The sequence below is a fragment of the Pipra filicauda genome, unplaced genomic scaffold, assembly GCF_003945595.2.
Source record: "Pipra filicauda isolate LSUMZ 115617 unplaced genomic scaffold, ASM394559v2 scaffold87_size3191425_pilon, whole genome shotgun sequence".
Lineage (NCBI taxonomy): Eukaryota > Metazoa > Chordata > Aves > Passeriformes > Pipridae > Pipra > Pipra filicauda.
Genome location: NW_024105064.1, coordinates 245,706 through 273,427, shown reverse-complemented (window position 1 = coordinate 273,427; position 27,722 = coordinate 245,706). Strand labels below are relative to the sequence as shown.

At 43.4% G+C, this 27,722-nt stretch overlaps 2 protein-coding genes across 3 annotated transcripts in view; both read right to left on the bottom strand.

Annotated features, from left to right (window-relative positions):
* Nucleotides 1-1,276: 1,276 nt before the first annotated feature.
* The window catches only part of CTNNBIP1 (catenin beta interacting protein 1), a 33,029-nt gene continuing 6,583 nt past the window's right edge, over nt 1,277-27,722 (bottom strand). Inside the window, exons 1-4 of one of the 2 annotated variants that reach the window (XM_039390894.1) lie at nt 17,811-17,898; nt 14,609-14,730; nt 14,062-14,152; nt 1,277-3,576 (exon numbers count right to left, since the gene is read on the bottom strand). In XM_039390894.1, the coding sequence (XP_039246828.1) occupies nt 3,518-3,576; nt 14,062-14,152; nt 14,609-14,704 (246 nt within the window). In that variant the 5' untranslated portion in view covers nt 14,705-14,730; nt 17,811-17,898 and the 3' untranslated portion in view covers nt 1,277-3,517. Of the gene's footprint in view, nt 3,577-14,061; nt 14,153-14,608; nt 14,731-17,810; nt 17,899-27,722 lie in introns of those variants that run through there. The other variant, XM_027730905.2, reaches the window with a different exon arrangement.
* LZIC (leucine zipper and CTNNBIP1 domain containing) overlaps nt 17,827-27,722 on the bottom strand; it is a 30,621-nt gene continuing 20,725 nt past the window's right edge. The window contains exon 6 of the mRNA XM_039390893.1: nt 17,827-17,900. Coding sequence (XP_039246827.1) covers nt 17,851-17,900 — 50 coding nt within the window. The 3' untranslated portion in view covers nt 17,827-17,850. The remainder of the gene's footprint in view (nt 17,901-27,722) is intronic.

Below are 27,722 nucleotides of genomic sequence, written 5' to 3'. Positions count from 1 at the left end.
CTCTTTGCATTCCATGGGCCATTTAATCCTCAGCCTTCACCAGAACTATTCGGGCTGCTGGTGAATTAGAAACACAGACTTTATGGAACTGAACCAGATTTAATGGTAAAGCTTTAGAAACTTTCACACAGGCCACTGACCAGCCAAGAGGATACAACTTCCACTAACTACTTACCTTAGGTAGGAACAGGAACAAAAAATCTGAAGGGCTTATTTTATTTTATTAGTGGTCCAAGCTTCTTCCAGGCAGTACCTCCTCCCAAAGCCTTGCTGTGCCTCCAGCTCACACATTCCGTTCCTCCAGGCTTTGTTTTAGGAGCTGGGAGAATCAAACTCAAGGTCTGTGTGAATGGTGAAGTCTCATTTTCATTTACAAGGGGCCAAGCTCAGCCACAACAAGCCACAAACAGCAACTGCTGCCCATGTGGGGAGAGAGGAGGGTTCTGGTTCAGCTCTGAACCTTCTCCTCAAGCTCTGGGAAACTGTGTTGGGAGAGGTCCATGATCAGCTTGGCAAGAGAAGCAGAACAACAGCACATTTTGAGTATCTAAAGGAACATGTCTCCCAAAAAGACCACCCAAAGAGTGTTTTTTGGAAGATGCCTCTGAAGCTTTTACACTCCCTTGCTGAATATGCCTGAAGCACTATTTGGTTGGTAGTGGCTACAAAGCCTTTTCTACTCACAAACACGTTTCAAATTAGATCTGTGCTCCCCTCTGACCTCTAAACCACTGCAGTTCTTAGTTTTATTAGTAATGATTTGCTTGAAAAGGTAAAACACAAAGGCCAAGCTTGAAAAATCTGTACAAGCAACAAGTAAGTCCACCAGGCTCATGTTCTGTGGGGGGGTTTCTCCACCTCCCAGCTAATCCAGATTCCACAGCTGGAATGGGGATTTTGTTTTCACAGAAGAAATCAAGAAGATAAATGCTTAGAAATATAATTCAAAGGGAATGCTGGAAAGCCCTCTTTGTCACTGCTTTCTCCCTGATTTATATGTGAGTTCTTTATTATAGATCTTCCAGCTCTGGTTGAAAGTTAAGGAATCACCAGTGGGGAGGGGCAGAGCACAGATATTCTCAAGAGACTACAACTCCTCCAGTGTCTCAATTCCATATGATGTGATTATAAAACATGTTGGCTTCTTTCAGAATATCCTTCTCAACATAATTACTCAAGACCCCAAGTTTGGAGTGTCTATGGAAGTCCTTCACAAAGGTGAAGCAATTTTTCATTGGGCAGTTCAACAGTGTAATAAATCAATATGAAACAAGAGTAGCTATTAAAAACTGTATTTCTCCCCTCCCTCCCCAACAGTAACATTTTTAGTGAAAAGATTAAACCACATAAACACTTTGCTTTTCTTCTTGAAAAGATTTACCAGCTCAGGAATGCCACAGATACACATGGAGGATTCTTTTTAGGCCCATCCCTTCCAGCTAGAAACACCCCCACCCTTTAAGGGCTGCCCCCCTTTGCACCAAAAGTTAACATTAAAGTGCCTCTTAGGCAACCAGGTCAAAATTTAAAGAATCTTTTGGGCTCATTCCTGGTTTATTTTAATAAAGAAATTTCTCATCCAGCCCCAACGAACAGGGGAGAGAGATTTACCTTCACATTGAACTTGACAAAGCTGCAACTGAATTAAAAGGACTGTTTTCATAAATAGATGTACTGTTGCTCTCATTACACAGGATTTATTTGCTCAAGATAATTTCCTCCTTCTGCTCACAAGTCCATTCTTCCACTTGCACACAGTCCATGGTTTTCTCCAGCTTTTCCCCTGTTTTGATGCCAGAACAGCATCCTGTCAGCAGAACCTCCTGCCACAAAAATGGTCATGTTGTCACAGTCAGGCTCTAGAATTGTCACTGCGAGTAATTAACAACCATACCAAAGGAACCAGGGTCAGGTGAATGGAGTTCAGCTTTAATAGATTCTGAAACATCTCAAAGTCAGTGCAACCCACAGCAAAATCCAGAAGTTTTGTAAAAACCACCTGCACACACATGAGAGAGAATGAAGTGCTTGGTTTTAGGCAGCAGTGCTAAAGACCATGTGCAGATTCCTGGACAGTCAGTGCACTTCAGGAATTCCACTGCAGGTTTTTCAGTCTGTAAATGTGTGTTTGTGTGTGTGTGTTTTAAGGCCCTGCAGCTACAAGGAGAGTAAACCTGAGAGTGTCACCTGTACACTCAGTGTTGGACAGCTTAATGCAGCTCCTGCCTCTTGGAATAGTGCCTGAAGAAAATGGGATTATCTTGGGATCCACAGCATTTCCCTATCACCAAACAGCTGCAAGGAGGCAAACCAGGTACAATTTTTCAAGCGACCAGAAACTCAGTTTATTAAACCCCAGTGCAAGCTGGATTTAAGTTAATGATCATTAATTTTTCCTAATGTGAGAGCTAGTCTTGTGCAGCAATTAAAGGGTTAAAGTGGAACTCTCTGTACTATTTTAAACAAGTTCACATATCCTCTATACAAATTTGGCAAATTCATGTCACAGCCACAGATCTCACTCTTGCAATTCCTGCAAAACATCTACAGCTCCTCTGTCAGAAGCAAAGGGAGAGGCCACCTGAGCAGCCAGGTGTGCCAGGAGCTCATGGCACAGCCCAGGAGGGCTGGGAATCTCCATGTTCCAGCCTAAACAGGTGGATTTATTGAACCAAATCTGCTTTTCGACACATGCTCCCAAAAAGAGCTCGAGGCCACAGAGCAGCTGAGTGTGGAAAAACTGATTGCATCAGAAACACTGCAGCCAAAAGGAAATCAAAAAACATGACTCCAAAGCCAATCAAAAAAAAAAAAAACCCAAAACCAAAAAACCAAAACAACCCCCCAAAAGCAAGCCTTTATATGTGTGTAGGTGTAATAAATATTGCAAAGCACATTTGTCTCCTCTCCCCCCACCCCCCTCTGCAAGTCAGTGAGTGTAAAGAAATAACCAATGCACCAAAACATCAGCTTCCTGCAATGAAAATGTTGGGAGTCAGCAAAATACCTGCAAGCCAACTGAAGGGAAAGCATTTGCATTGTCACCCAATCACAAGTTGCTTCCAGTTCTATGCAGCCAAATCAAACCCTCTTCAAGTTCACAAGTTTGACCTAAATAAGCACCACAGCATGAAAAGCTTCTTTAGAAGTAGGATGTCGAGAGACTTTTCTTTAAAATACAAAATAAAACGTGAGATAAAAGGTTTTCCATTGGTCAAGTTTGAAAAAATTGCCTTCCTTTAGCCAACCACTGCCTGTCCCTCTGAGCCAACCAAAACCACCCCTCTGGGTCTGTCCTTAATGAACACAGCCTGGCTGAGGAGCAAAATCTGACAGGAATGGATGGCTGGGAGATGCATCCTGAGGGTTGGGCAAAGGGAAACAACATTACAAAGGAGAAGGAATACCAAGGAACAATTAGGGTGGGCAAAGGAACTTATTAATGCTCAGCCATCCTCCTCTATCTTCAGGGATCTCACTGTCCTCTCCAGCTCTGTGTTGTTCAGGTGTCCTGTAGTTACTGCCTTCTGTCTTCTGTCTCTGATCTGGAAAATGCCATCACCACGTCCTCAGCACCTGCAACAACAAAGGGCACAGGAAAACACACCAGAATTACTTCCTTCAAAGGTGCAGTGCCCAAACTGTCACTCCAACACATCCATAAAATCGACAGGAAAGCAAAAAAGAGGAGAGAAAGAAGAGAAAGCTGCATTTTCTTTTTTTTTTTGGGGGGGAGAGGGACTGGCATTTAAAGTCATCCAAACATTTCAGCAGTGGATTTAAAGTGTTCTTCCTTTGCAAGCCTAAGGAAATCAGTTTGGTTTTAAAGAAAACCAAGAATTCCTTGCTTTCACACATTTCTAAGAAGCAAGACTTAAAGTGTTCAGAGGATTGTCACCACAGGCATGTTGAGATACTTTTTTTTTTTTTGCCTTGTAAACTCCAGCACTGCATAAGAAATTTATTGAGCTTCTCTGAAGCACCAAGACCTTGACTGCTCAATAACATTTGTACTTCCCTATGCATCACTGCCCTTTTTAAGTGACATTTAGGCATTCTTTACTGTATCTTTACACAGAGATACTCATTACTCTTTGCTTTTAAGGAACAAAAAATTGTTTTAATAGCCCAGCTGAAAGGTTTTTTGCTATTTTCCCCCCACTAAAAATCACTTATAAACTAAGATGTCTTGAAAATGTTCCTAACAGAAGTGCAGTATGTTTTTCACACTGAAGGCTTTTATTTGCCCAGGAAGGAGGAGATCCAGCTTTGCTAAGCAGTGCTGTCATCCCCAACCTGCAGAAATCTTTTTCCAGAAGAATTCAGTGCGTGGACTTCCTCAGTTATTGCATTTCTATTTTTAATGGAGGCCATCAACTCTGTGTAATCACCATCCAAACTCGTGCCCCTAAGCACAGAAAGAGGTTAATTACCTTCCCAGAACCATCTCCAAGTCTTTGCAAACCCGTGTGGCCTTTCAAGTGGGCACTGACAGCAGAAAGACCTGAATGGCTCGAGAAACACATCTGATAAAAGCTGGTAAAAACACTCCATGCTGAGCTCTCGTCCTTCCAAAAAGATGCCTCCAGATCTTCAGAAGAGAAATCTGCTCTCTGGACTTCCCAGCTCTGGAGTGTGGCCCAGCAGGCAATTAAAGGGAAATGTCTCCAGGACAATATGGAAATAAAAGTACATCACACAGCAGTGTCAAAGCAGTGGATTAAATCAGTATATTCAGTCTAGACAAGACCTGGAAAACAACCCCTGAAGGGCTGAGTGCAGTATTTTTAATTTTTCTGGTAAAAATTTGATCCCCAAGAAAGTCAGATAAAAGGAAAAGCTTTCTTTCATCTGTAGATCCTCTCACAGCATTTATCTGATTAGAAAACATGATGAATCCTCCAGTCAGTGTCCATGTAATTTCTACAAATTATGTCCTCCCTTCAAGGGGTCCCAAGTGTTTAAGGGCAACAAGGACCACTCTGACCTTCATTAACTAGTTCGGTCTGCTTGGAATAATTTTACTTAGGAAGTTTTTCTTCAAAGCTTCTCTGAAGGGATTAGCTGACAAACCAGGAAATGCCCAAAGCACCCCAGTCTGCCCATCCCAGCCAGGTAACTGCTCAGCTCCACAGAATCCTCTTACAGGGCTTTGGAAAGTTCAAATTCAACTCAGGAGGAGCATCAGCACCTAAAATTCCTCCAGCCTTTTTTACTTGAAGCATATCAAGAAGCAGATCTCAGCTTGGTGCCCCAAGCAACTTCTGCCTATACACCTGCATAAAGGGGGAAAAAAAGACTAATAAAAATTCCTCATCTGTTTTAGTTACATGGATTCCATTTCCCAGTTATCTGATCTGCTCTTTAGTTGCAATACAGCAGGAAAAGTGGCCAAAAATGGTTGTAGATTCCCCTTGCTAATGTCCTTAAAAGCTAAATCAATGCTCAGGAAATGCAGCCACACTTACTTGTATACACTTCACAATTTATTTGTTACATGTAGTCAAAGGAGGAAATATTAAGGACCAAAGAGTAGTTTGTTTTTCATATGTAGGACCCTTATCTTATATAAAACTACATCAAAAACTGCTCTGATGCACCCTCCTGCCAGCACTCAGAAGCCCTGCAGTCATCTCCCTTTTCATCTCCTCCACAAACTGCTTTTTTTCCCTCGATCAAAACATAAATGATATATAGCACCAAGATCCAGCTCGGAATTAACAAGCTGCCTCGTTGATTTTTAAAATGCACCAGAACCACCAGCCCTCTAAAAAAAAAAATAATAATAATTTAAAAAAAAGGATTTTATTTGCCAGGATTCTGAAAAACACCTCCCTGCTGAAAGAGGAGGAACGTTTAAGAAATCAGGGGCAGATAAAGCCCAGCCCGTGGTGTGTTTTCCATGGATCCCTCTCCGGAGAGGAGGAGGCTGGAGCAGCTGGAGTCGCCTGGCAACCACAAAATCACACATGACGTCAGGCCAGCCCAGGGATGAGCTGGATTACCCAACAGATGTTGATTGTTTTCCTGGGGTCTCCCCTTTCTGGTGTCTAAATCCTTCCAAGTCCCCCCGCAGCCGAGGGAAGCGCCGCTCCCGATAATCACACAATAAACAGGGGCTGAATTCCCGCCTGCCCCGAAATCCCAGGCACAGCACAGCCCTTTCAAACACAGGATGAGCAGAAATAGCTCTGGGCACAGGGGATGCCGGGAATGCTGCTGCTCAGTTTGGCTTTCACGGCCCAAACAGCCCCTGCTGGGAGCAGGGTCACCCTCAGCCCCCCCTTCCCATTCCCATTCCCATTCCCTGGGCACACCTGGCACAGCCTCAACGCCAGTGTCACTGTCAACGTGAACTTCTGACACTGGGACATTTCCCTCGACTTCCAATGGGAAAAGAGAAAGGAGTACAAAAAAAATCCAGGAGCAGTGAAAAAGCCAAATTTTAAAGCCTTGTTCTATTTGGAAGACAAAGCACAAGCACAACAAAGAACAGTGTAAAAGTATGGGAAATGCTTGAATATCTATAGGATTACTGGATTATCCTAAAGGAAGTAGAATAGTGGATGGAGAGTGGGTCTGGAATTCAAGATTTCAGCCTTTCACAGCCAGAGCAAACCACACTCAGTTTTACCACCAATGTAATTACAGTGACTACAGGTTGTACCTGAATTCATGAATTCACTGCACAGGTGTTTTTTTAAACCATAGCATCATCAAAAAGCTGCTCCCTCTCTGATGGGTCTCCAGCACTTTATAACACAGAGCTTCCCACATGGTACTTTCTAAATTATAAAGGGCAATCTCAATCAAGGACCAAGGCGGGTAAACAATTCGTTAAGGAAAGGTCAGGGATTGTGTTTGAAAGGAAAATCGTTGGGACAAAAGGGATTACAACTGTACTTTCTCAATGCTTGGCGCCTTTGCAACAATTCTACTTCGTACTTTCCCAAATGAGCCCGGAACAGAAGAGTAAATCATAAACTAATGAAACCTGATGGCAACACAAAGCTGGAAAGTTCTGCCAAAACGCCAGGGAGCAGTGAAACAATGCCCAGGAAGGAACAGGAGAGCAGTGAGGACCAGGGGTGGCAGAAGGGGCTTAGCTGTTCATCTCAGAAAGGAAGAAAAAGATTAGAAGTTATGGATTTCTGTGTCTCTTGGTACAGTTTTAAGCAAGATGAGTAAAGAACGGATTTTGTACCCAATTCTGGATATTTTATTTCCCGTCCCCTCCTCGGTTGCTTTTGTTATTTGGTAGAACCACCAATGTTTTCATCTGCAGGAATCACATGCAACTCAGCATTTGCAAGAGCCTCAGGCAACTGCCTTTAAAAACACAATTTGATCTATCATATAGAAGATAATAATATCTTCCAGGTAGACAGGTAAGTGGGTGGGTAACCCGAGGGCACAACACCCAACAGAAAACATCTTGCAGTAAAGACTCAAGCCTGTGCTCAGTTCTTTTATTCCCACATTAAAGATCAAATTTTACCCTTGGTGAGGTGATAATTTTTACACAGGGGAAGACAAACTTTGGCCAAACAACAGCAGCCACACAGAAAGTTCCTGCAGGCTGGCAGAGCTGATGGGGCCACGGGCAGCGGGGTCAGGGAGCAGGGTGGGAATGCCATGGACACCCCCCAGAGCTCCCAACCTCCCAAAAGCCACTGAGGGAGCAGGGTTATGTCTCGAGATGTCCTGGAGCAAAAGAACCTGGGTGACATTTGTCCACAGAAACGTCCTCCACATTTCTCAGCACAAAAGCAGGTTTTGTTGGAGCCCAGTCCTACAACCCCAACTCCCCAGAGCTAAATGAAACCAAGCTAACGAGGTGCTCATTAAGCAATTCTCCAGTGCCTGTGCTCATGTACAAACACAAACACTGGCAGAGAACGGGGCTGGGGCTTCTGTGTGCTCAAAGGAAAGCAGGGATTAAAGTACCAGTGTACAGAGCTGCTCCTGCAGTCCCACTTGGCTCCAACAACGGATGTTTTCCTGCTAATCAAGTAAAATAAATGTAAAAAGCAGAGCACAGGTTATAAAGTTAAGCTGCACATTGCCAAGAGCCTGTGGCTGAGACAATAGGATGGTGAACCAGGTTTACTTTTAGCACATCCTTCACTTCCAGTAATTAATGTATAGAACAATGATGAAGGCCCACTTATACCTGACCTCCTGCACCTCCACAGCTTCTCTCTCCACAGTTGCCCCTTTTCTGGGCACACATTTCCACACTGAAACAGAGACTTACACATAAACCCAATTAAATATTCCCCACCTTCTTTCAATGAGCAAAGCATTAATTGCCACAAACTTTCAGACATGCAAATAGTTCTCCCACTTCTTCTGCCTTTCCCACTTTCCCACCCTCTTCCTTCCTAGAAATTACCAATAATTAGCTGGCAGCACATGTCCTGTCTTGGAAGGCAATAGTGCCAGTCCTACCCCACTAACTTCCAAAAAACCCCTGCTGTGATTATGTTCCCACTGCAGTTGTTGGGATTGCTGAATTCAGAGTTCTTTTACACCACCTGGACTTCAGTCTTGGCAAGCCAAGATGAGCTGAAGGTCAAATGGTTTTGCTGCACAGCAGAGAAGACCAGAGACATCCACTGAGCTCAGTGTGTTCAACTGCTCATCAGCTCCCCTAAATTCCAGAAAATTGCACCAGGATGACTGACACTGATGCTTTCCCAGCAGGTACCTGGGAACAGGGACATCAAGCCAGGAGGACACAAGCTGGATTAAAACCACACTGCCTTAACACAAAGGCAAAGGAAGATGCTGACACATCTACAGCTGCTGTTTCCAAGTGCTCTCTGAATGATAAATAGACACCTGATTTGTTTGTAGTCACCTGCAGAATTAATTAAGCCCCAAAAGCCTTTAAGAGATCAGAAGGTTTAGCCTGTTGTGAATTTTTAAAGGCTGCCAAATTAAAAAAAAGAAATTCTTCACTTCCCCCAAGATCCCTGTACACACACATTTCTTCAACCACCTTCAAGCAACAACCTTCTAAACATTAACTCTTCCCTGAAATTCCCTGTGTTGGCATCCTAGTCTGGCATGCTAAAAATACACCCTGCACTGCTGAGAGGAGCAGCACATTAAAACAAGCCTCGTGCTCAACAGAATAAACCCACGCTGATGAGAAGAGCTTGATCTCCACTCCTCCAGCCCCCTCTGCCACTCCATGAGCAGGGTCCCCTCCTCACTCCACAGCCAGCCTGGGGTGGGTTTTGGTGCCCCAGCACCCAGCAGGGCACGTGTTTGCAGCTCAGCCTTGCCCTCCCTCCCCAAGGGAGCAGCTTCCTCCAAGAGCCAGCACGACACTCCTGTTGCTATAGGAACACCAGAGCTGCAATCAGCCAGGTCTCAGCATAATTCCCATCTCCTGCTTCCAAACTGCACTGCTTCCATTTCCAGACCTGCCAGAGCCCAGTGCCAGCCCACCCTTCAGGAATGGAAGGAACTGGGGAACGGGAAACGTGGCTTTTATGCAGGAGATGCCCCTGAGCAGAAAACTTCCCGAGAGGCACTTTGCTTGTCCTCAAAAACATGTGAGAAAGCCTTAATTTCACCATTTTGAGCTGGAGAAACCTAAGGAGTGTGAGCTGCCTTAGCTCTTGCTGCAATGCAGGCAAGACCAATATGTTAATATCCCAAAACAGCTCCTGATTCCATCCCCTCTCTAGCACACACACTGGTTGAACAGAGATGCCTCTGGGTTCCTCAGTTATTCCTGGTGCCCTAAAAACAAAGCAACAAACAACCCACAGATGCCAGATAAAAAGCTCCCCAAGGAAAGAAAAGTACCCTGTATTTTACACTTTCCTAAAGGTGTTAACAACACTGCAGCAATGACTGAACACTAAAATGGTTATAAAAAAATGCGAGCATGGCATTAATGTCAGACTCTTAATTAATACCACATTTAAGTATTAAATACCTCATTTTGGAGTTTTATAACTGTTGTTTTAGAGTTTTATAACTGTTGGTTTAGAGTTTTATAACTGTTGTTCAAGCTTTGCTGGGTTACTGAGAGCTCATCCCCTCTGCTACCAGTTCACCTTGCAATGGATAATAAAGTATTTTTAATACATCAGATAAGCCTTCTCTAGAGAAGAGTATCAAAGTCAACACACTGAGGGACTCAGCACTTCCTGAGAGTCTGGAATACACTGAAAAGAAAGGGCAAACAGAGTTGGAATTGAAAAGAAAGGGAAAAAAAAGACTATTTTCAGACTGGAATACACTTTCTGGCCATTCAAAATCCCTTCACGGATCTGTTGCTCCAATACATGTTGCAGCACTAAATGTGAAGAGTTTAGAACACAAATTAGAAAGATTTGCACTGATTTCCACTTGATATCTGCTCCAACACCTTAGAAAGGCTGGGATATATCTCAATACTACCTGATTTACACAAAGATACTCTGAATATTTGAGCTGCCTGTCAGGAAAACAAGATTCACTCCAAGAGCAGGCAATTCTTCAGGAGTGGAGGTGTTCCAGATATAAAGGAAAATCTGTAAACATCTGAACAGATGGATTCCTTTTGAAAGCAAGATAAGAAATAAAGAGATAAATAATATAAATTTCTTCTCTTCCAGTAAAAATAACCACAAACTCAAGGAGAGGCTTAGCCTTCAGGCTCACTTAGCAATTACAGAGGTATTCTAAGATGCTTCTTGATCAAAATTAGCCATTAACTTCCACTGCTGGCCCCTAAGACAGCAAGCAGAGTATCAGGGAGGAACTTCAAGTATCAGAGATATTGTTATTAACAGTGGCTCACTGAGGGTTTATGGCACAAGCCTGAATTCAGCAGGGACAGTGTCAACTTCTTTCTTCAAGGCACTGGCACATCCCTGCAAGAATGGACACAGAGGCTGCAGTGACTCCCTGTGGTCAAACAGGCTCTCACAGAGGACTGGCAGATCTGTATCAGAAATCCTGGTGGGCAGCACCATCCCCTGCCAAGCTCAGCAGCCCTGCCTCAGGTCACTGCTGGGAGGCCACCAGCCAGCCCTTCTGAGCCAGCACTGCATGGATGCACAACAAAGAAAAGCATAAAAACTGTAATAGAGGCTGTGAGACACTTAAAAAATTCTAGACTATCCATCTTCTATACTCTTGTCAAAAACAAACCAAACCAATCCCAAACAACCTTCCTGTAACTCTGGAGCCAGACTCCAGCATTTTGGAGCTGAAACCTGCAGGTGCATAACAAAGCTCTCAGAGTGCTAATGCCAAGGATGTCATTCCTTTTTTTGGGGGGGAACAAAATGAGGATGTGAAGTCAGCTCAGTGTCTTTTGTGCCTGCTGGAGAAAAGTGGCTCTAAAGATAGGTCTGGGACAAGTCAGGCTGTGGAACAAAGGGTCGTGAAACCCTCTGAGGGCCAACTCCTTGGAAGTTACTCCGTAAATAACTCACCTTTTGTTGTTAAGGCAAGTTGCATTAAAAAAAAAACCAAAAATCCACAGGAGATTCAGTGGAAACAGCAAAAAGCAGGGAAGAAAATTCCTGTGAGCAACCCTGGAGCACACGGAGCAGTCAGTACATGGGTTTTTCAGCACAAGATAATGCCATCTAGTGGAGATGGAATCTCCCTCAGGGTGGAAAACTGGACACTCCTGTGACTGTATTCCTGATTTCCATCATTTCACAGTGGCCCCTTCCTGTGTCACCAAGCCCAGGATGCAGCAGAAGGGACAGACAGACAGACAGACAGACAGACTGAGATTGCTGCTGTGGAGCCCCCACGCCCCAGAGCAAAGGGCAGCAGCAGCACTGGCTGAGAGGAACCTGGAGAGATTTCTGAGGAAATCCAAGTGCTGAGCAATAAATTGTAGCTGCAGCTTCGTCTCTCTCCAAAAGTATTTGGTTATGTTTCCTCAATTCCATTTGTACTCCATGCTTTTCTCTCCTTCATTTGGAGAGATGGCCCCTCTGAACGTGAAAAGAACCAACATCCTTTCCCACTTCTCTAAATATTTAACTATTTTCTTCGTGCTTTTTTTTTCCCCCCATCAAGAAAAATCTTAACGGTCAGGCCACCAGTTTAATTATAATTTGGGAGGACAGAAGGTAGATTGTGGGTTCAAATCTCCCAGGAAAGACATGAGAGTCTCAGATTAGATCCAAGCAAGCATCTCCAGGGAGGGCTTCACTTCCCTATGGACAAAGTTTTAAGAATCTTCAAGGACTTCATGAAAACGATGACAGAGGAATCAGTTGCCAACTGTTCAAATATGGGACAAAGATCACTTTTTGAACAGCATGTGAAGCTCTTACATTTCCTGCATTGCCTGATTAGTGAGTTGAGCAGCAGACTAAGGAACTCTTGGTCTTTCTTTCAGTAACATTTTAAAAGTCACATCAAAATTCAATTTTTTTAGTCTGCAAGGCGGGAAAAATATAATTTCCCAGACAGTAAAATGAGACAGTTTAGACAGTGAGTTGGATCAAGGTGTGCAGGAGCAGAGCTGTAGGAAGGACCTGTGTCCCCTGGCTGGAGTTCTCTCATCTTTGCCAGTGTGCAGGTAATTCCACGTGGATTTGCACTGATAAAAATGAAACTTTTTTTAAGGACAACGCTGAAAAATGCCAACTGCAGCTAAGGCAAATCTCTCTTAACTGAACGTGTCTACCTCAGTTCTCGACAAGAAACTGCCAGATTTCCCCTTTACACTGGCAGGAGAGTTGAAGAATCCTGAGCCAAAACATTCAAGTGTATCTACCTCCACCAACCCCCAGCTATGTGAGGAATGAACACACAGGCTTAAAACAGAACAGCAAGTTTGTGCAGGTTGTGTTTCTAATGCATTTCTAAATGTCTCAGATCTATATTAAGTTTCTGCTCAGCTCAGTTCTGGCATTGGAGTCTCACAATCCTCCTTCAGTAGCAAAGTGTGCATTATGAACGTGATCTGGCACCAGGCCTGGGCAGGGGAGGGAAATAAATTCAGTGAGAAACATTCAGGTCCACAAGAGATTAGTGGAACTCACAGCAGCTCCACACAGTTGTTTACCAAGACTTCTGCAAAGAATTAACAAAACCAGCACGTAGTTCATCCCCTTAATGGGAATCTAAATAAACCAAAGCAGATTTGCAAACTTATTACGTGTCTGCTGCCCCTGTCTGGGAATTAATTACGTTGTGCAAATTAAAGAAACGCAATGGGAAACAAATTCCTCCTATTGTCAATCTTTCCCTCTCACTCTGCTGAAATAGTAACATTGCATTTCACTTTCACACTCATGGAAATGTGAAAAAGCAAAGATGTTGTCAGATGATTCCATTTTATTTTGTGACAATAGTGTTATCAAGCAACTGGAGTCACAGTAACTAAATTATCACACGCCTAACACATGCTGTTGTACCTTAGAAATCTGTATTTACTTTGCATTTTATTTTGTTATGAAACTCCCAGTTTGAAGAGTACAAAGAAAGTGCTTGCAAACCACCCCCAGCCTTGTTCCTTTTTAACCACAGATGTCCAGTGTAAGAATAAATATAAAAACTCAGATGATCTACATCTTATGCAGAGGATCTATACTGAATAGATTAAGAACTAGAGGGACCTTTGCATAACCGAATTTTCCTGCACACACAGAAAAAGAATCAAGTTATGAGATTAAAATCTATTTCTGTTTAATGTATTAGACAGGGTAGGAAGCTCTATACATGCATTTACAGCTCACAGGACTTTGGCCATCAGTCTTTTGAGTTATCAGGGTAGGAAGCTCTATACATGCATTTACAGCTCACAGGACTTTGGCCATCAGTCTTTTGAGTTATCATGGAGAATAAGGTGTTTAAAAATGCTCTTCTTCCTAATTAATCTCAGGTTTAGTGCAGACTGACTGCACCTGTTAAAATAAAACCACCTGTTGACCAGCTCACTGTCGTTCTCTCCCAAAGCCACAGTTTGCACATCCTGGATTGCAGGGGGGGGTTAATGCACAAACACAGGCACCTAAATTTGGTGTTTTATGAGACTGCCCTCACAGATTAAACAAAGCCAAGGCAAGGAAGGTCAGTACTCACCCTGGTCAATGGAGTGCTGGGGAAGTTGGCTGAGCTGGCTGTTCACCACCCCTGCGTACGTGCGCAAGAACTCCTCCTCGCTGGCCGTCAGCTGGGGGGACAGGCAGTCAGCAAAGGGGAAACCAGGACACATCATCTCCCACTCCCCAAGAAAACATCACAGCTGCCTCTATTCTCCTTCCAGCACTTTAATCACCTGTTATTTGTGCAGCTCTACCCTCAGCAAACTGAGATGTTGTGAATTCGTGGGCAGACTCAAAGTCACCTTAAAACGGTCACTTTGCTTTGCTGTTTTTCCCAGCGAGGAAAAGCTTTAAATCTAAACATCTGATCATTTATCCATACATGGCAGTTTCAGGCATCACAAGTCTAATAATATTTAAGCAAAAATCAATTGTGTTTAACCGCAGATAATGGTTAAATCAGCGATGGCTAAAACAATTCAGTGTAAAACCAGACCCTCACCTGCCCATCTCTACAAGCACTATCCCAGTTACTACAAAAATGTCTGGAAGGCCATAAAATATGGGCTAGAAATGCATCTTACATTTGATCCCATCTTCCTCAGCATGAGTAGAACTCTCACTTTCTGCTGGATGTACATCTCCTCCGGACTCTTTCCGGGGACGCCCTCACGGTTCATTCCCCTCCTGCCAGCTCCTGGATTTCCTGAGGATCACAAGAAGACAAACTAAAATAGTTAGTGGGGCATAAAAGGAATAGAAGTTTCATTTACCTGTTTTTCACCAGCTGGCAGATCACTGAATATCCTGGGAGAACAAGGAATCACATCCTTCATCGGAGAAATCCTTAAACCTGTGAACAGCTAAATCGGGCCTTACATATGCAAACATTCACTGAGGCTGATGTTCACATCCCCAGCAGCTCATTATCTGTGGTTACCTTACTGCCTGAGCAGAAGAAGAATTCTAACAACCAGATGAAAGGTTCACCCTGACAGAAGAGACCGTGGTTTGGGGTGTTTTCCATAAATAAGCACAACCAAAATGAAAACAGGATGCAGAAAGCACAGCCATCCAGCCTGCAATGGCTAAACAAAAGCTGTGTGAAATCTAAGCTCTTAAGTCTTCCTCCTCTCTGTTTTTATTTTTTCCTTTATATATCATGTAAAAAAGGCCACTGCACTTCTGTAAAAGCTACTAAAATTTATGAAATGGTTTTGGAGAGAAAGAAGAGCCAAGAGGAGCAGGAAAGGAGTAGAGTTTATCATCCTTTCTCGTATCATTTCAAATGTGAACTTTTGCTTTTTTTATTTTAATAAAAAAATAATGATGTTATGGAATAAACAGCCTGTGCTATCTGAATTCCATAGCACAAAGCATGATTATACTTTGTTATGTATCTGGTCATTATTTAATTTCCACAACAGGGTGTTTACCGAGACAAAAAAAAAAACAAAACCAACAGAGATACTCTTCAGCTGCTCTTAAAAATGATCCTGAAGTTTATTAAGTCAACAATAGCAAAAACATAAACTGAAATTTAGAAAATAATGGGGCTTCAAATAACACACTTTTAGAGCAGCATCACAAACTGAACTAAACTCCTACAGGTGCTGTGGGTTGGGGAAATGTAACCCCTGCCAGGACCTGGAGGCAGATGGAGAGAGCCTGTTTACAATCCTGGAGTGCCAGGACAAGGGGGGATGGCTTCCCACTGAGAGAGAGGAGGTTTAGATGGGATATAGGGAAGAAATTCTTCCCTGTGAGGGTGGGGAGGCCCTGGCACAGGTTGCCCAGAGAAGCTGTGGCTGCCCCAGCCCTGGAAGTGTCCAAGGCCAGGTTGGATGGGGCTTGGAGCAACCTGGGACAGTGGAAGGTGTCCCTGCCCATGGCAGGGGGTGGAATGGGATGGGCTTTAAAGTCTTTTCCAACCCAAACCATCCTGTGATTCCACGACTCTGTGGATGGAGGTGTGAGCCAGCCCCTCCTGCACCACACACAGCTCACAGAAGTGGCTCCAGAGCAGGTCTCCCAATTAGTTTTCATCCCCAGAACTGGGTCTGGTCCCACACCAAGCTATAAATCTGACTTCCTGAACCTCAGTAACCAAGGGAATACACTACCCAAGGCTGCCTTAGTGAAGGCTCTACCCCAGAGCAGGTTCAAACACTGTTTTCCCTGTAATGTTTTCCTGCAGTCATTACCAACCTCTCCTCTCACTTCATTTTCATTATGACTTTTAAGGGAAAGTAATCTGGGTGTGGAAACAGTTTAAAATTACACATAGGCCCTCCTGAGTGAGTCAGAAGCAATGCAAACTTCAGCAGCAGCTGCTGGGATAGGCTTTGCCACCCACATTACTGAGCATGGAGATAACAGCAGTAAAAAGTGAGAAAGATCCATCACAGCCCTTCCTGAACAAGTTTCAGTGGGAAGACCTGCATGAAGCTGATTTGCTGTTGATGGTTCTGCCTGGAAACTTGCAGCCTGTACATGTGCAAGGTGATTTTTTGATTTTTTTTTTTGGCCATAATCAGCAAACTGCTCTCTGAAGGAAGAATAAAACAATCCCCTATTTCTGTGTAGTGTCAACTCAAATAAGTAAATTGGATTATGTTACTGAGCACATACTCCACAGTGCAATTTACTGAGGATGCCACCAGTAAGACAATGAACAAAACCAGGGCAAGAGACACTAAGTTATGTTTATCCAGAGACTGATAAAACAATAAACATTTATCAAGATACCAAGTCAGGCTGAAAGGTTGTGACTGGTTCTTAATATTATAAATAATTTTTTTTAAAAAATATTGTTACTTGAAAAGGGAAGGTGCTGTACTAGTAACCAATCAACTCAGGAAGGAAAAACCATGACAGCAAAACCCTGAAATGTAGTAACACATCTGTGGTTTAAAAATGAAACAAAATATATGGGATATCAATAGGTGGCACCATCCACAAGCACCAAGAAAATGCCCTGGCTGCCCCTGTGCCAGCAAGGAAGACCCATCCACTTCAACACTCCTCTACACATCAGACACTGTGCAGCCTGTACATGTTATTATTCATTGTTTCCTGTCATAGTTATATTCCAGCTGTTTATTAATTCTCAAACTTTAAAAAGGGGTGATGGAAATTCCTGTCTAAACCTGCTTTTTCTAAAGGAACCTTCAGCCAAAATGGATTTGTCACGAACCCACCTATTTAACAGGAAGGGTTAAGATCCTGAAGCCTGAATGCTCCACATGGTAAGCAACATGGGGGGAAAAAAGTACTCAATATGGCCCAAAATATATATATAAAGAGATTAAATTAAGCTGCTTTTTATTCACCACACAATCATTTTGGTCAACAGCCTCAACCATCACAGCTCTTCATATCTGGTGACATCAGAGTGGAAAGACAAGAGTCTTTAAACAGCACTGAGACCCCAGCACGAAAAATTTGAACATATCTCTGCTCCTGTTACATAAAGCTTTCATAAGACAGGGTTTAGGATGACAATAGCACCCAGCAGATATTACATCAGAGCTCCAAACCCACGTACAGAGCTGCTCCATGCCCAGACAACAACACGATCCATCTTTACAAAGGACGGACTGAAAAATCTTATCAAAGTACTTCTCAGCTTTGTTTTCTCAAGAAAGCTACATTAATATGCTCTACATAATGAAACATTACTCAAGCAGCATTTCCCTGCCCCTACAATCCTTTCTGGCACATGGATGAAGTCGTTGTTGCCCCATCCCCAACCAACAAAACCAGCAGATTTCCCTGCCAACGTACCTGCTTCTAAAAACCACAGCAGATGAGATAACCCACGTGTTCAGTCCTGATTAGTGACTGGGGCTGGGAAAAATGTATGAGGAAACTGCCCTGTGAAAACAAATGAGCAAAGCATTACAGAAATATCCACAGCTGAACCCCAGAAAGACCCTTAATTCCATAAGCCCTGAAATCTCAGTCTGCTTCAGAACACGGCCTAGGTAAAATTCATACAACTGCAGCTTGTCTGGAGCCTGGAGACCCTTTTTTCTGTTTAAAGAGTAAGTTTTTAAAAATTCAAGCCATTCTTCATCTACAGGATTTCCACCCTGACCATACCAGTGATGTTCCCAACCCCTTGAGAACGAAATGCATTCAAGCTTTGCATTCTTTAGGAAGATTTCAGCATAAAACCCAATCCCTTGGAAAAACCAACAGACATTGTGGCATGGAGTTTCTTCTAGTAAAAACCCCAAAATAGGCATATCTCACCAAGGATTTGAGGAGAACTAGGGAGAAATGTAAAGCATGCTGATTTTGACCAAAATTATTGTTTTCAACTCTGTCTGTGTCATCTGAATACAGCAATTCCAAAGACTGGCACTGGAAAGCTGGGCTGGAAAACCCTTTGCACAGAGTTTTTCAGACCAACTTCACTGTTCAGTCCCCAGCAGCCAGAAACAGTTATTTACTTCTAGTTTTCAGACTTGTGACATATTTCTGAACGTATTTTACAACTGGGTCTCAGGGCATGGTAAGAATTCAGTACTTCCTACCCACCCCATCAGCCTCCAAGACAAGCAGCTCAATGTCACAACTGAAGTGACAGTTCAAACCCTCTGCAACAGGCAATGGAACAACAAGTGCCACCACCCAGGACAGCATCACAGCCAGAATCACATAAAAAATGGCATAAATTGCTGTATTTAATGAAAGGTTTCTGATTAGGGTAGATATGCACACCTGATATGGTAGATATGGTCACCATAAAGTCCAGATGAAATGTAGCAAACACATTCTCCCTTTTTTATCATTCTTCCCCCTCCTTTCTGTGGTCACCAAGTGAAGGCTGATCTACACTAATTCCATTTTTCCATGGCTGTTCAGCACTCCATGCAGATGCCATCAGCAGCAGGGAAGCAAGACAGGAGTAGCCAGAGCTACTCCACTGCTCTGTACTCGAGAGAAAAGCTGAATCCAAGATCCTGCTGGAGCTTCACCTGGAGGTTCTCTGCAGTGTCTCTCAGGAAAAGGTGTTGGGAGCACCTGAGCTTTATCAATGGCTTAAAAGAAGCATTTCACCTCTCCAGAAGAGAGGAATTGCCTGCTCTGAAAGGATTATTGAAGCCAGACCTCACTAATTAGTTCCCAGTGTTCTTGCAGGGTCCCAGGAAAGATTATCTCCAGCACTGACAATGGGACCTATTCCAGTGACTAATTGCTGCTCCCACTTCTATGGACTTCAAAGACCCACCCACCCCCACCACCACTGCACAAATACCACAACTGTGTGAGCTCCTTCCTAAAGGAGAGGATTAGGGCATGGGAAGCACTGGGAACTTGCCAGGTTTGCACCCAGTTGAACTCACCTCACCACTGACACCACACACGTGGCTGGGACATCAACCTTGCACCCCAGAACTTGGGAACTCCTCTGTTAAACCACAGGGCACATCCCCTGAAGAACAAGCACCTTTACTGCTAAAGGCTCCAAAAATAACTGGAGTAAATAAAATTAGGCTTCGTTACTTTTGCTTAAGTATGAGAACAAAATAAGAATAAAGGTTCTTCCACCAACTTGTTCCCATCTGTTCTAATCAGCAGCTCATACTTCCAGCATTTTCAACTGCACACCAGCATTTCCACATTCATCTCTAACAAACCCTAAGAAATAAGATCTAAAAATATTTCACAACTGTGTATTTTTGGGGGGTGGGAGGGAAGAAGTGCAAAATAGGAGAGAGAGTTTAGCAAGACAGCTGAGGAGCAGCTGAATCACTGCTGGCACGAGCTCTGCTCCCCATCCTAAGAGTCCTGATAGACCCGAGGCCTCAAGATCCATCGTTAAGAATCTCCCAGGTCAGGCAGTGCTTGGCTTCAGTTGCAATTCCCAGCTCTGAATTCCTCTTCTTTGATCACCTCTATCCCCTTTCTAATCCTGCAAGGTCAGAACATTGTTTACTTTTGGCTTCTTTTAAGCCATTGATAAAGCTCAGGTGCTCCCAACACCTTTTCCTGAGAGACACTGCAGAGAACCTCCAGGTGAAGCTCCAGCAGGATCTTGGATTCAGCTTTTCTCTGGAGTACAGAACAGTGGAGTAGCTCTGGCTACTCCTGTCTTGCTTCCCTGCTGCTGATGGCATCTGCATGGAGTGCTGAACAGCCATGGAAAAATGGAATTAGTGTAGATCAGCCTTCACTTGGTGACCACAGAAAGGAGGGGGGAAAAAAGGATAAAAAAGGGAGAGTGTGTTTGCTGCATTTCATCTGGACTTCATTAACACTCGGTTCCCAATTTTTGTCACTGTCTAAACAAGGGTCAGCTGCTCCCTTTACCTTCTAATTCTGCCAGATCCAGGTGGGGCTGAGCATCACTGTCTGCAGCTGCTTGGGCTCAGCCCACTGATCAGCACTTCCCCCATGATTCACAAGATTCAGATTTTGTCCTGGTCACGGGATTCTGTCAAAGCTTAACTCCCACCACGTACTCCCAGGAGCAGGAGAAAAGAAATAACTGAACCCTTTCCAACTCAGGCATCACTAGAATACAAAACACTTCTCAAATGACAATCAAAGCTGCTCTTGCCCCAATGGGCTTACTTTCCTAGACTGGATTTAAGAAGAGATAAAACCATGCAAGGCTCTTTACCATGGAAATGAAATGTAAAAAACTATTTTAAGCACAAAGACCCCAGATCCAATTCATGCTTATCCTTCCATCCTAAATAATTCTACCTCTTTACAATGGTTTACACTTGGGCCAGAGACTGCTACAGAGGGTATTTAACTTACAGAAAAATTTAAAAGCAGAGAAATAATAACTACAGGTTCAGAGATGTTGGGAGATGGACAAAAGTCAAAGTGTCAGCTTAAGTGCTGTCACTTAAGAGACCACGATGCTTCCCCACATTGTGAGGATAAAGGAGTTTTTAGGCTAAAATATAAGGCACAATCACTGAAAAGAAACATGTTTTTAAAGTACATGTCACTGAATTACAACAGCACAAGGAAAGTGAGCTGGCACCGGGATGCCAAGGGCTGGATGCTGGGAGTGGAATGTCAGCTGATCAGCAAAGATAAAGACTGATTTTGCACATCCCACCCATCACCAACAGACTCATCAACAGCACTAATGAATCCTACTGTGTACAGTTAAAACACACAGTTAATTTATTTACCTATTCTTGTTCAGGCATCTTATATTGCACATGAGAAACAGTCGCTGAAAATCAACATTTCGATCTGTATTTTCAGCACAAAAAGCCAGACAGGGAGATAGAAAAACAAGAACTGCTGTGTACTGGACTGAAGGAATCTCCACAGCATCAACAGAGCTCAACTGGAAAACTGTTCATCCAAGGGAATGAACAGGCAAAGCAATTCCAAAGCCCAGTGACACGTTCACTGATATGTACTGGCCTAACAAAGAAATCCTGGGGTCTCAGCTGAATTTCTGGGAATCATATGCAGGATTATTAGCACTGAAGGAAGAGATGCCAAAGGCTGGTGAAGCCATAGGGAATTCACTGCTCTGTCAGCTCTGGAACTGGTCTCTCCAGGTGAGGGGGGGGCAGATGTGCAGAGCCAACAGGAAAGTTTGGGCTGCCAGGACTTCCCTATTGCAGCCAAACGTGGCTCTACTCCCCTGTGCCACTTTTCAATTCCCTTCTCATAAAAAGGATTAACCTGTGCCTTTCAGAAGCTGCAGTTTGAGTCTGAAACTACAACATTCTTCACTAAACTGTGTTAAAAGACTAAATCCTTCAAGCTTGTCCTGCTGCATCCAACACACTGCAAATGGACATAATTGGGTCACCTCATTCTCCCTTGTTTGCCAGGCACAGGCAATGAAACTTAGTTCTCATTTATTTTTAAGATGATTCACACGACAGAATAATAAACAACAACGATCTAAATATTACAGCCCAAACTGCCAGCCCAGCTCTGCCCAAGCAATACATCTGAATTTGCAAACATTCCCTCCCTTTCCCAGGCAGGGAAGGAGGTTGGTCGGCCAACAGCTGGGAAAGCCGTGCTGGTGTTCAGCACGTCCCTCCCCACACTCCTGCAGTGGGCTGGGTGAGGATCCCAGGAATTCCTTCTGCTCTGCAAGGCCCAACATGTGGAGTGGGCAGAGCCAAGCACGCCTGACATCCCCACGTGCCCACTGCCAAACCCATCTCCCGGGAGCTGGGGAGGGGATGTGCAATCCTGGGCTCTGGGAAGGGGATGTGCAATCCTGGGCTCTGGGAAGGGGATGTTGAATTCTGGGCTCTGGGAAGGGGATGTGCAATTCTGGGCTCTGGGAAGGGGATGTGCAATTCTGGGCTCTGGGAAGGGGATGTGCAATTCTGGGCTCTGGGAAGGGGATGTGCAATCCTGGGCTCTGGGAAGGGGATGTGCAATCCTGGGCTCTGGGAAGGGGATGTTGAATCCTGGGCTCTGGGAAGGGGATGTTGAATCCTGGGCTCTGGGAAGGGGATGTTGAATCCTGGGCTCTGGGAAGGGGATGTTGAATCCTGGGCTCTGGGAAGGGGATGTTGAATTCTGGGCTCTGGGAAGGGGATGTTGAATTCTGGGCTCTGGGAAGGGGATGTTGAATTCTGGGCTCTGGGAAGGGGATGTGCAATCCTGGGCTCTGGGAAGGGGATGTGCAGTCCTGGGCTCTGGGAAGGGGATGTGCAATCCTGGGCTCTGGGGAGGGGATGTGCAGTCCTGGCCCCCTGGCAAAAGGAGCTCTGAGCATCACCTGCACCCAAACCACTCCGGGTTGAAGCCACACTTTCTAGCAAGGCAGGAAAAGATGAGAGTAAAGCAAACGTGCATTTGGAAGCAGGAGATGCAGGTACTTCACTGAAAACCACCTGGGATGCTTTACAATTATATTACCCATGTAGAAGTGGATTCAGTATTTTTAACTAGCCCTGAGATGCTTCCCTACCTCTCCACGTTGTTACTTGTCCCCAAAAGGCTTTAATGAAAATACAATATATTCCTCCCCAAAAGTGAACTGAAAGACTGCAGGGGCTTTTTCTTCAATTACTGACCCTGGACACAGCAATAAATCATGAAAAAACACTGCAATTGCCATTAGCTGCCCCTTTTATTTTTTTTCCTGCCTAGATTTAGAACATCAGTGGGTTTTCACTTTATAAAAATGTAGACAGGAGAAATCTGCACTCCATCTCAGTTTAACTCGTCTGTTTTACCAACAGATGGAAACGGCTCCTCAGGAAACTCAAGCCTCAGCAGTAAGAACTGTTTTGACTGAACCTTCAGCAGAGGATTCCAACACACAGCAACTGAAAATTACAGATTTGTAACTATATCTCCCTCACTTCCACCCACATTCATATGAATTCAGAACCTGGATGGGATTCTTTGATGGACAAGGCCACGGATGGGTTCATAATACAGAACTTCTAAATTACTCTGACTCCCTCTCTTTAAATAAATAAAGAAATATTTCACATCCCAACAGAAAAAAAAAAAAAAGGCACATTACAAAAATGTGGGCTTATAAATTTTGCATAAGGGAAACCACTTAAGCATCCCATTCAATTTTAAAGACATGCTTATTTAATGCAATGAGAAAGCAACATGAGCTTTTGTTCCTTCAAATTCCATATTCCCCCCCACACACACTGCAGTCCTCTGTAATGCTGAAAATCCTAACAACCACATTTGACTGGTTTGGGAAAAAAACAAAGTGAAACTGAGGAATCTGCACAGCCTACATTAAGGGGGGAAAAATAAAAAGGCAGTAAGCTGTCAGAAAATGTAACATTTTACATATTCAGCCTTAATAATTTAGGGTACTTAGAGCAGCCATCTGGCAAGCTCTTTCAAATGTAACTCAGCTGACTACCTCTTTAATATCTTCTGGCATTTCCAGTTATAGCCAAAAGAAACCCAACAGGAGTCGGGTTCAGCTACAATTTATTTTCCTTTTCCTTGAACCCGACTGGTTCTGTTCAAGGCAGTTAAAAACCTCAATTAACAGGATAGGATTATGAAAGCTCAGATAAGGAGTTGTGGAGAATAAACCCAAGCACTGCAGGTTCCCTTTGCACTGCACAAATGGAGTTAAGAGCCAGCATGAGGGGTCCCCTCAGCCCTGTGATATCATTATCCAAGGTTAAGCCATTCCCTTCCACAGTTCCACCACGGAGCACTTCAGTGCTTAAAGCACGGACACACTGGGAAGCTTTAAGTGCAAGGGGATGCTGCCCCTAATTTAAGCCTTGTTAATTTTCAAATGGCATTTTTACAGAGAACAGCCAGAGCCCGAAAAACCTTCCAAGCTGGAGCCTGAAACCTGAAGTCAGGAACCAGAGTCTGCAAAATCCTGCTACAGATTTTCTTCTAATTCATTCTGACTGGTGACCTTCAGTCACAGGCAGCTGGAGACTGGATTAATTCCCATCTCCAGAGGGACACAATGAAGAATTCATAACAGCTACCTATTTATAGGTGAACAGTAAGAGTTGAAATATTTAATAGGGGTTTTTTTTTTCTGTCTTCCTTTCTATGTTCAGTACTGCCTTTTAGCTGACTTCAGAATCTGAACCCCAGTGTCAGATTCAGGTCAATTTACTGCTGGAACTCCCGTGGTAGGTTTGCATCTCTTAAATGTTAGATTTAAATTTTTAACGAAACTTTCTTGGAGAGGGACAGGAGCCAGCCCCAAACGCTGCCATCTACTCATGAAACATCTCTGAACACAAGCAGGGGGTTTTTCTCCCCAGTGCTGCATCACTTTTCAGAGCTTCAATATGGACTTCAAAAGTAGTAATGAAGTGCATTCAGTAAAGCTTCCCAATATATCAAAACAGCTCTTACATCAATGTTCAAGCTAATTTAAAAATAAATAAAAAATCCTACCATTGTAACCACTTTTATGAAATTAATATTTGCCTCCTGACCTTCAAGCACACACAAAGCAGATGATTTCCCCCCTTCTTTCAAGGAGAAGGCACCTATCACACCTCATCCAGTTAAAAAAGGCAGCACAGGTTTTTAGGTAGTTCACGTCAGTCAACCTGAAGCCTCTGAAATTAAATGTAGTAACAGCAACAAAACCTGAAAAAAGCCTTTCATTTCCCCAAGGTACTCACACTTCAAAGATGAACGTGTCAAAAATTCTTTATAAAGTGACAACACTCTCTGCAGCACTTTATACACAAATCTATCCCAGCCACAGAAACAATTCCAGAAGAATGTTACAGTACTTTATTCCAGAGGGTCCTCACCAGCTGGATGGAGGAGTGCTGCTCTTGTCCTGACCACGGGCATCTTTCACTGAGGCTCAGGCACCTCTCCCCCTATTTATAACAAAGCTACAAATCTCCCAGGCAGGAAATTGGGCACTAATGACAGATAGCCAATGATTTAACTACCGGGTGTCCCACGCTGAAGAATTACTGCTGTAAAAACAGTGTTACACATCCATCATCAAAACAAAGCTGTGCAGCAGAGCCTTGTGTGGATCCATCTGTAAATATTTTGTATTTTCAGAAATAGAAAACAGAAAGTTTGCAGCACAAACCTGAGATGCCTTTTCTCGTCCCCTTTTTATTTTCATAGTTGGGTTTTAACTTGAAACACAGAACAGCGAAAAAAACCGGAGCACCAATAATGGGTAAAAATTATCAGCCACTTAAAAGAATCAAATTCTTTTCAATGCATCCATCCCATTTAATGTGGTTGGCATGCCACACACTGCCCAGATATGTACCCAGGTAACACCTCCACCTGTGAGGTATGGTGATTTTGACTATTAATTATTGACACCAATGACAGAGTCATTAATTGGGGTCGCTTCATTCCCTGGTCACGTCAATCAGCTCTCTGACCAAAGTCACGTTTCCAAAGGAGCTCTGCAAGAAGAGGCAACACTGGACTCACAATCCTCTGAGGGCTTAGGGATCATTAGTATTAAATCTTGGGGTTTGCTGAAGGCTGGCATTTATATTACAAAAACTGAAGCCAACAGGCTGAAAAATAATACGTGGGGCATAAACACCCCAGGCTCATGAAACGTGAACACTGATAAAGAATGAGCTGACTGGAGAAGCAAGAAATTGGTTCAGTCTTCATAATAAACCCAAAATAGGCCCAAACTGATGCAGGTGTGGGGATATGCCCACGGTGCAGGATGTTTTTTCTGCCTCTTCAGCGATTCTCAAGTGGCTCGGAATGGAACAGGAAACAGAAACACGAGCAAGGACAGATGTTGGTGTTCCCAGCAGTGCTCACGGAGAAGCACATCAATATTTGGGGTGTTTCCACCCAAACACTTCATTAATATTGTATATGTGTGCAGATTTTTGAAATTAAGCTGTGTCTAGCACAAAAATTTGATGTTTCGGGCAACTTTAACAAAAAGGCAGGTGGCACTGAACCAACCAGGAACATTCCAGAACAGTCTGAAACCACAGAACTGCAAAATGGGTGAGCTTGGAAGGGACCACAGTGGGATCATCTGGAAAACCCTCCAGCAGGGTCATCCCAGAGCACAAATCCCTAACCAGAGCAGGCAAAACCCTAATTGACAACAGGCAGAATTCCAGTAAGTATCTGCAAGCAGTTAAAACAACAATAACATTGAATTTCAATTCACAGTCACACAGTAAAAGCCTCCAAAAAGCTGAAGTGCCACTTTGGGAGTCAAAACTCCCTGTGGTGCAGTGACCAAATTCTCACAGTGCTGGGTGCATTTAACCATAGAAATGGCAGATCATGAGCAGTGCCACCAAAAGGATCTCTCTCCACTGAATGTGTATATATTTATATATGTATTTATAGGCATTTCTCTGGTACTCAGCAACACAGGATCTCCAGATACCCAGGTATTAGCAAGAGCTTTCAATTTAAAACGTGCCCTGTGCTGCCCTGTAATTTTTACTGACATCTGAACATCATTATTGCCAGGTCACAGACATTTCACACTGAAAATGCCTACGAATCTTTTATAGGAGAGAGATTAGGGCTAACTGGATTCTTTTTAAGGCAATTAAAATGTGAGCTGTTATTAGGTCGGTGACTACTTGGCATTTTAGTATTTTGCAATACTCTATCAAAGCACAGTGCTAGGACCAGAGGCTCTTAGATTAATAGTTCCTGGCTACCAAAATTGCACAACTGTTGGACAACAACATCAAATGTTGTTCTGGCCTCACACATCAATAAAATCAGCTGTAAAATGTGATAAACACACCCCTTTATGTCACCTACTCATCTTGCCTCTTTAGAGAAAAATAAATAAATAAATAAATAAATAAATAAATAAATAAATAAAATAATCTCTGCTGCTCTTCTGGATGCTCTGGATAACCAAAAAAGCAAAGAAGTGGTTTCAGTTCTGAACCAATGGGAGGTTTAATTTTTAAAGCCATTTAAAGAGATATTTTATTGCTGAGAATTGAACTACGAATCACTGGCTGTTTGTCTAAAATGAATATATTCCTTGATCACCTCTTTGGTACTAACAGAACACAAAGCCTTTGCCTCCCCAGTGATCTGTGAGAATCAGGAATGTTACTGGATAATATGGCCAAGAGACTCTGCTCTTAGGACCTTCCCAAAATAATATTCCTTGGGAGCTTTCCTGGAGAGTGTTCCACACATTGGTCTGAGTATCTCTTACATGTGCAACAGTATGCCAGCTCCTCTCTCCTCTGAAGGACTTATTAACAACAAAAAGCACAAGAA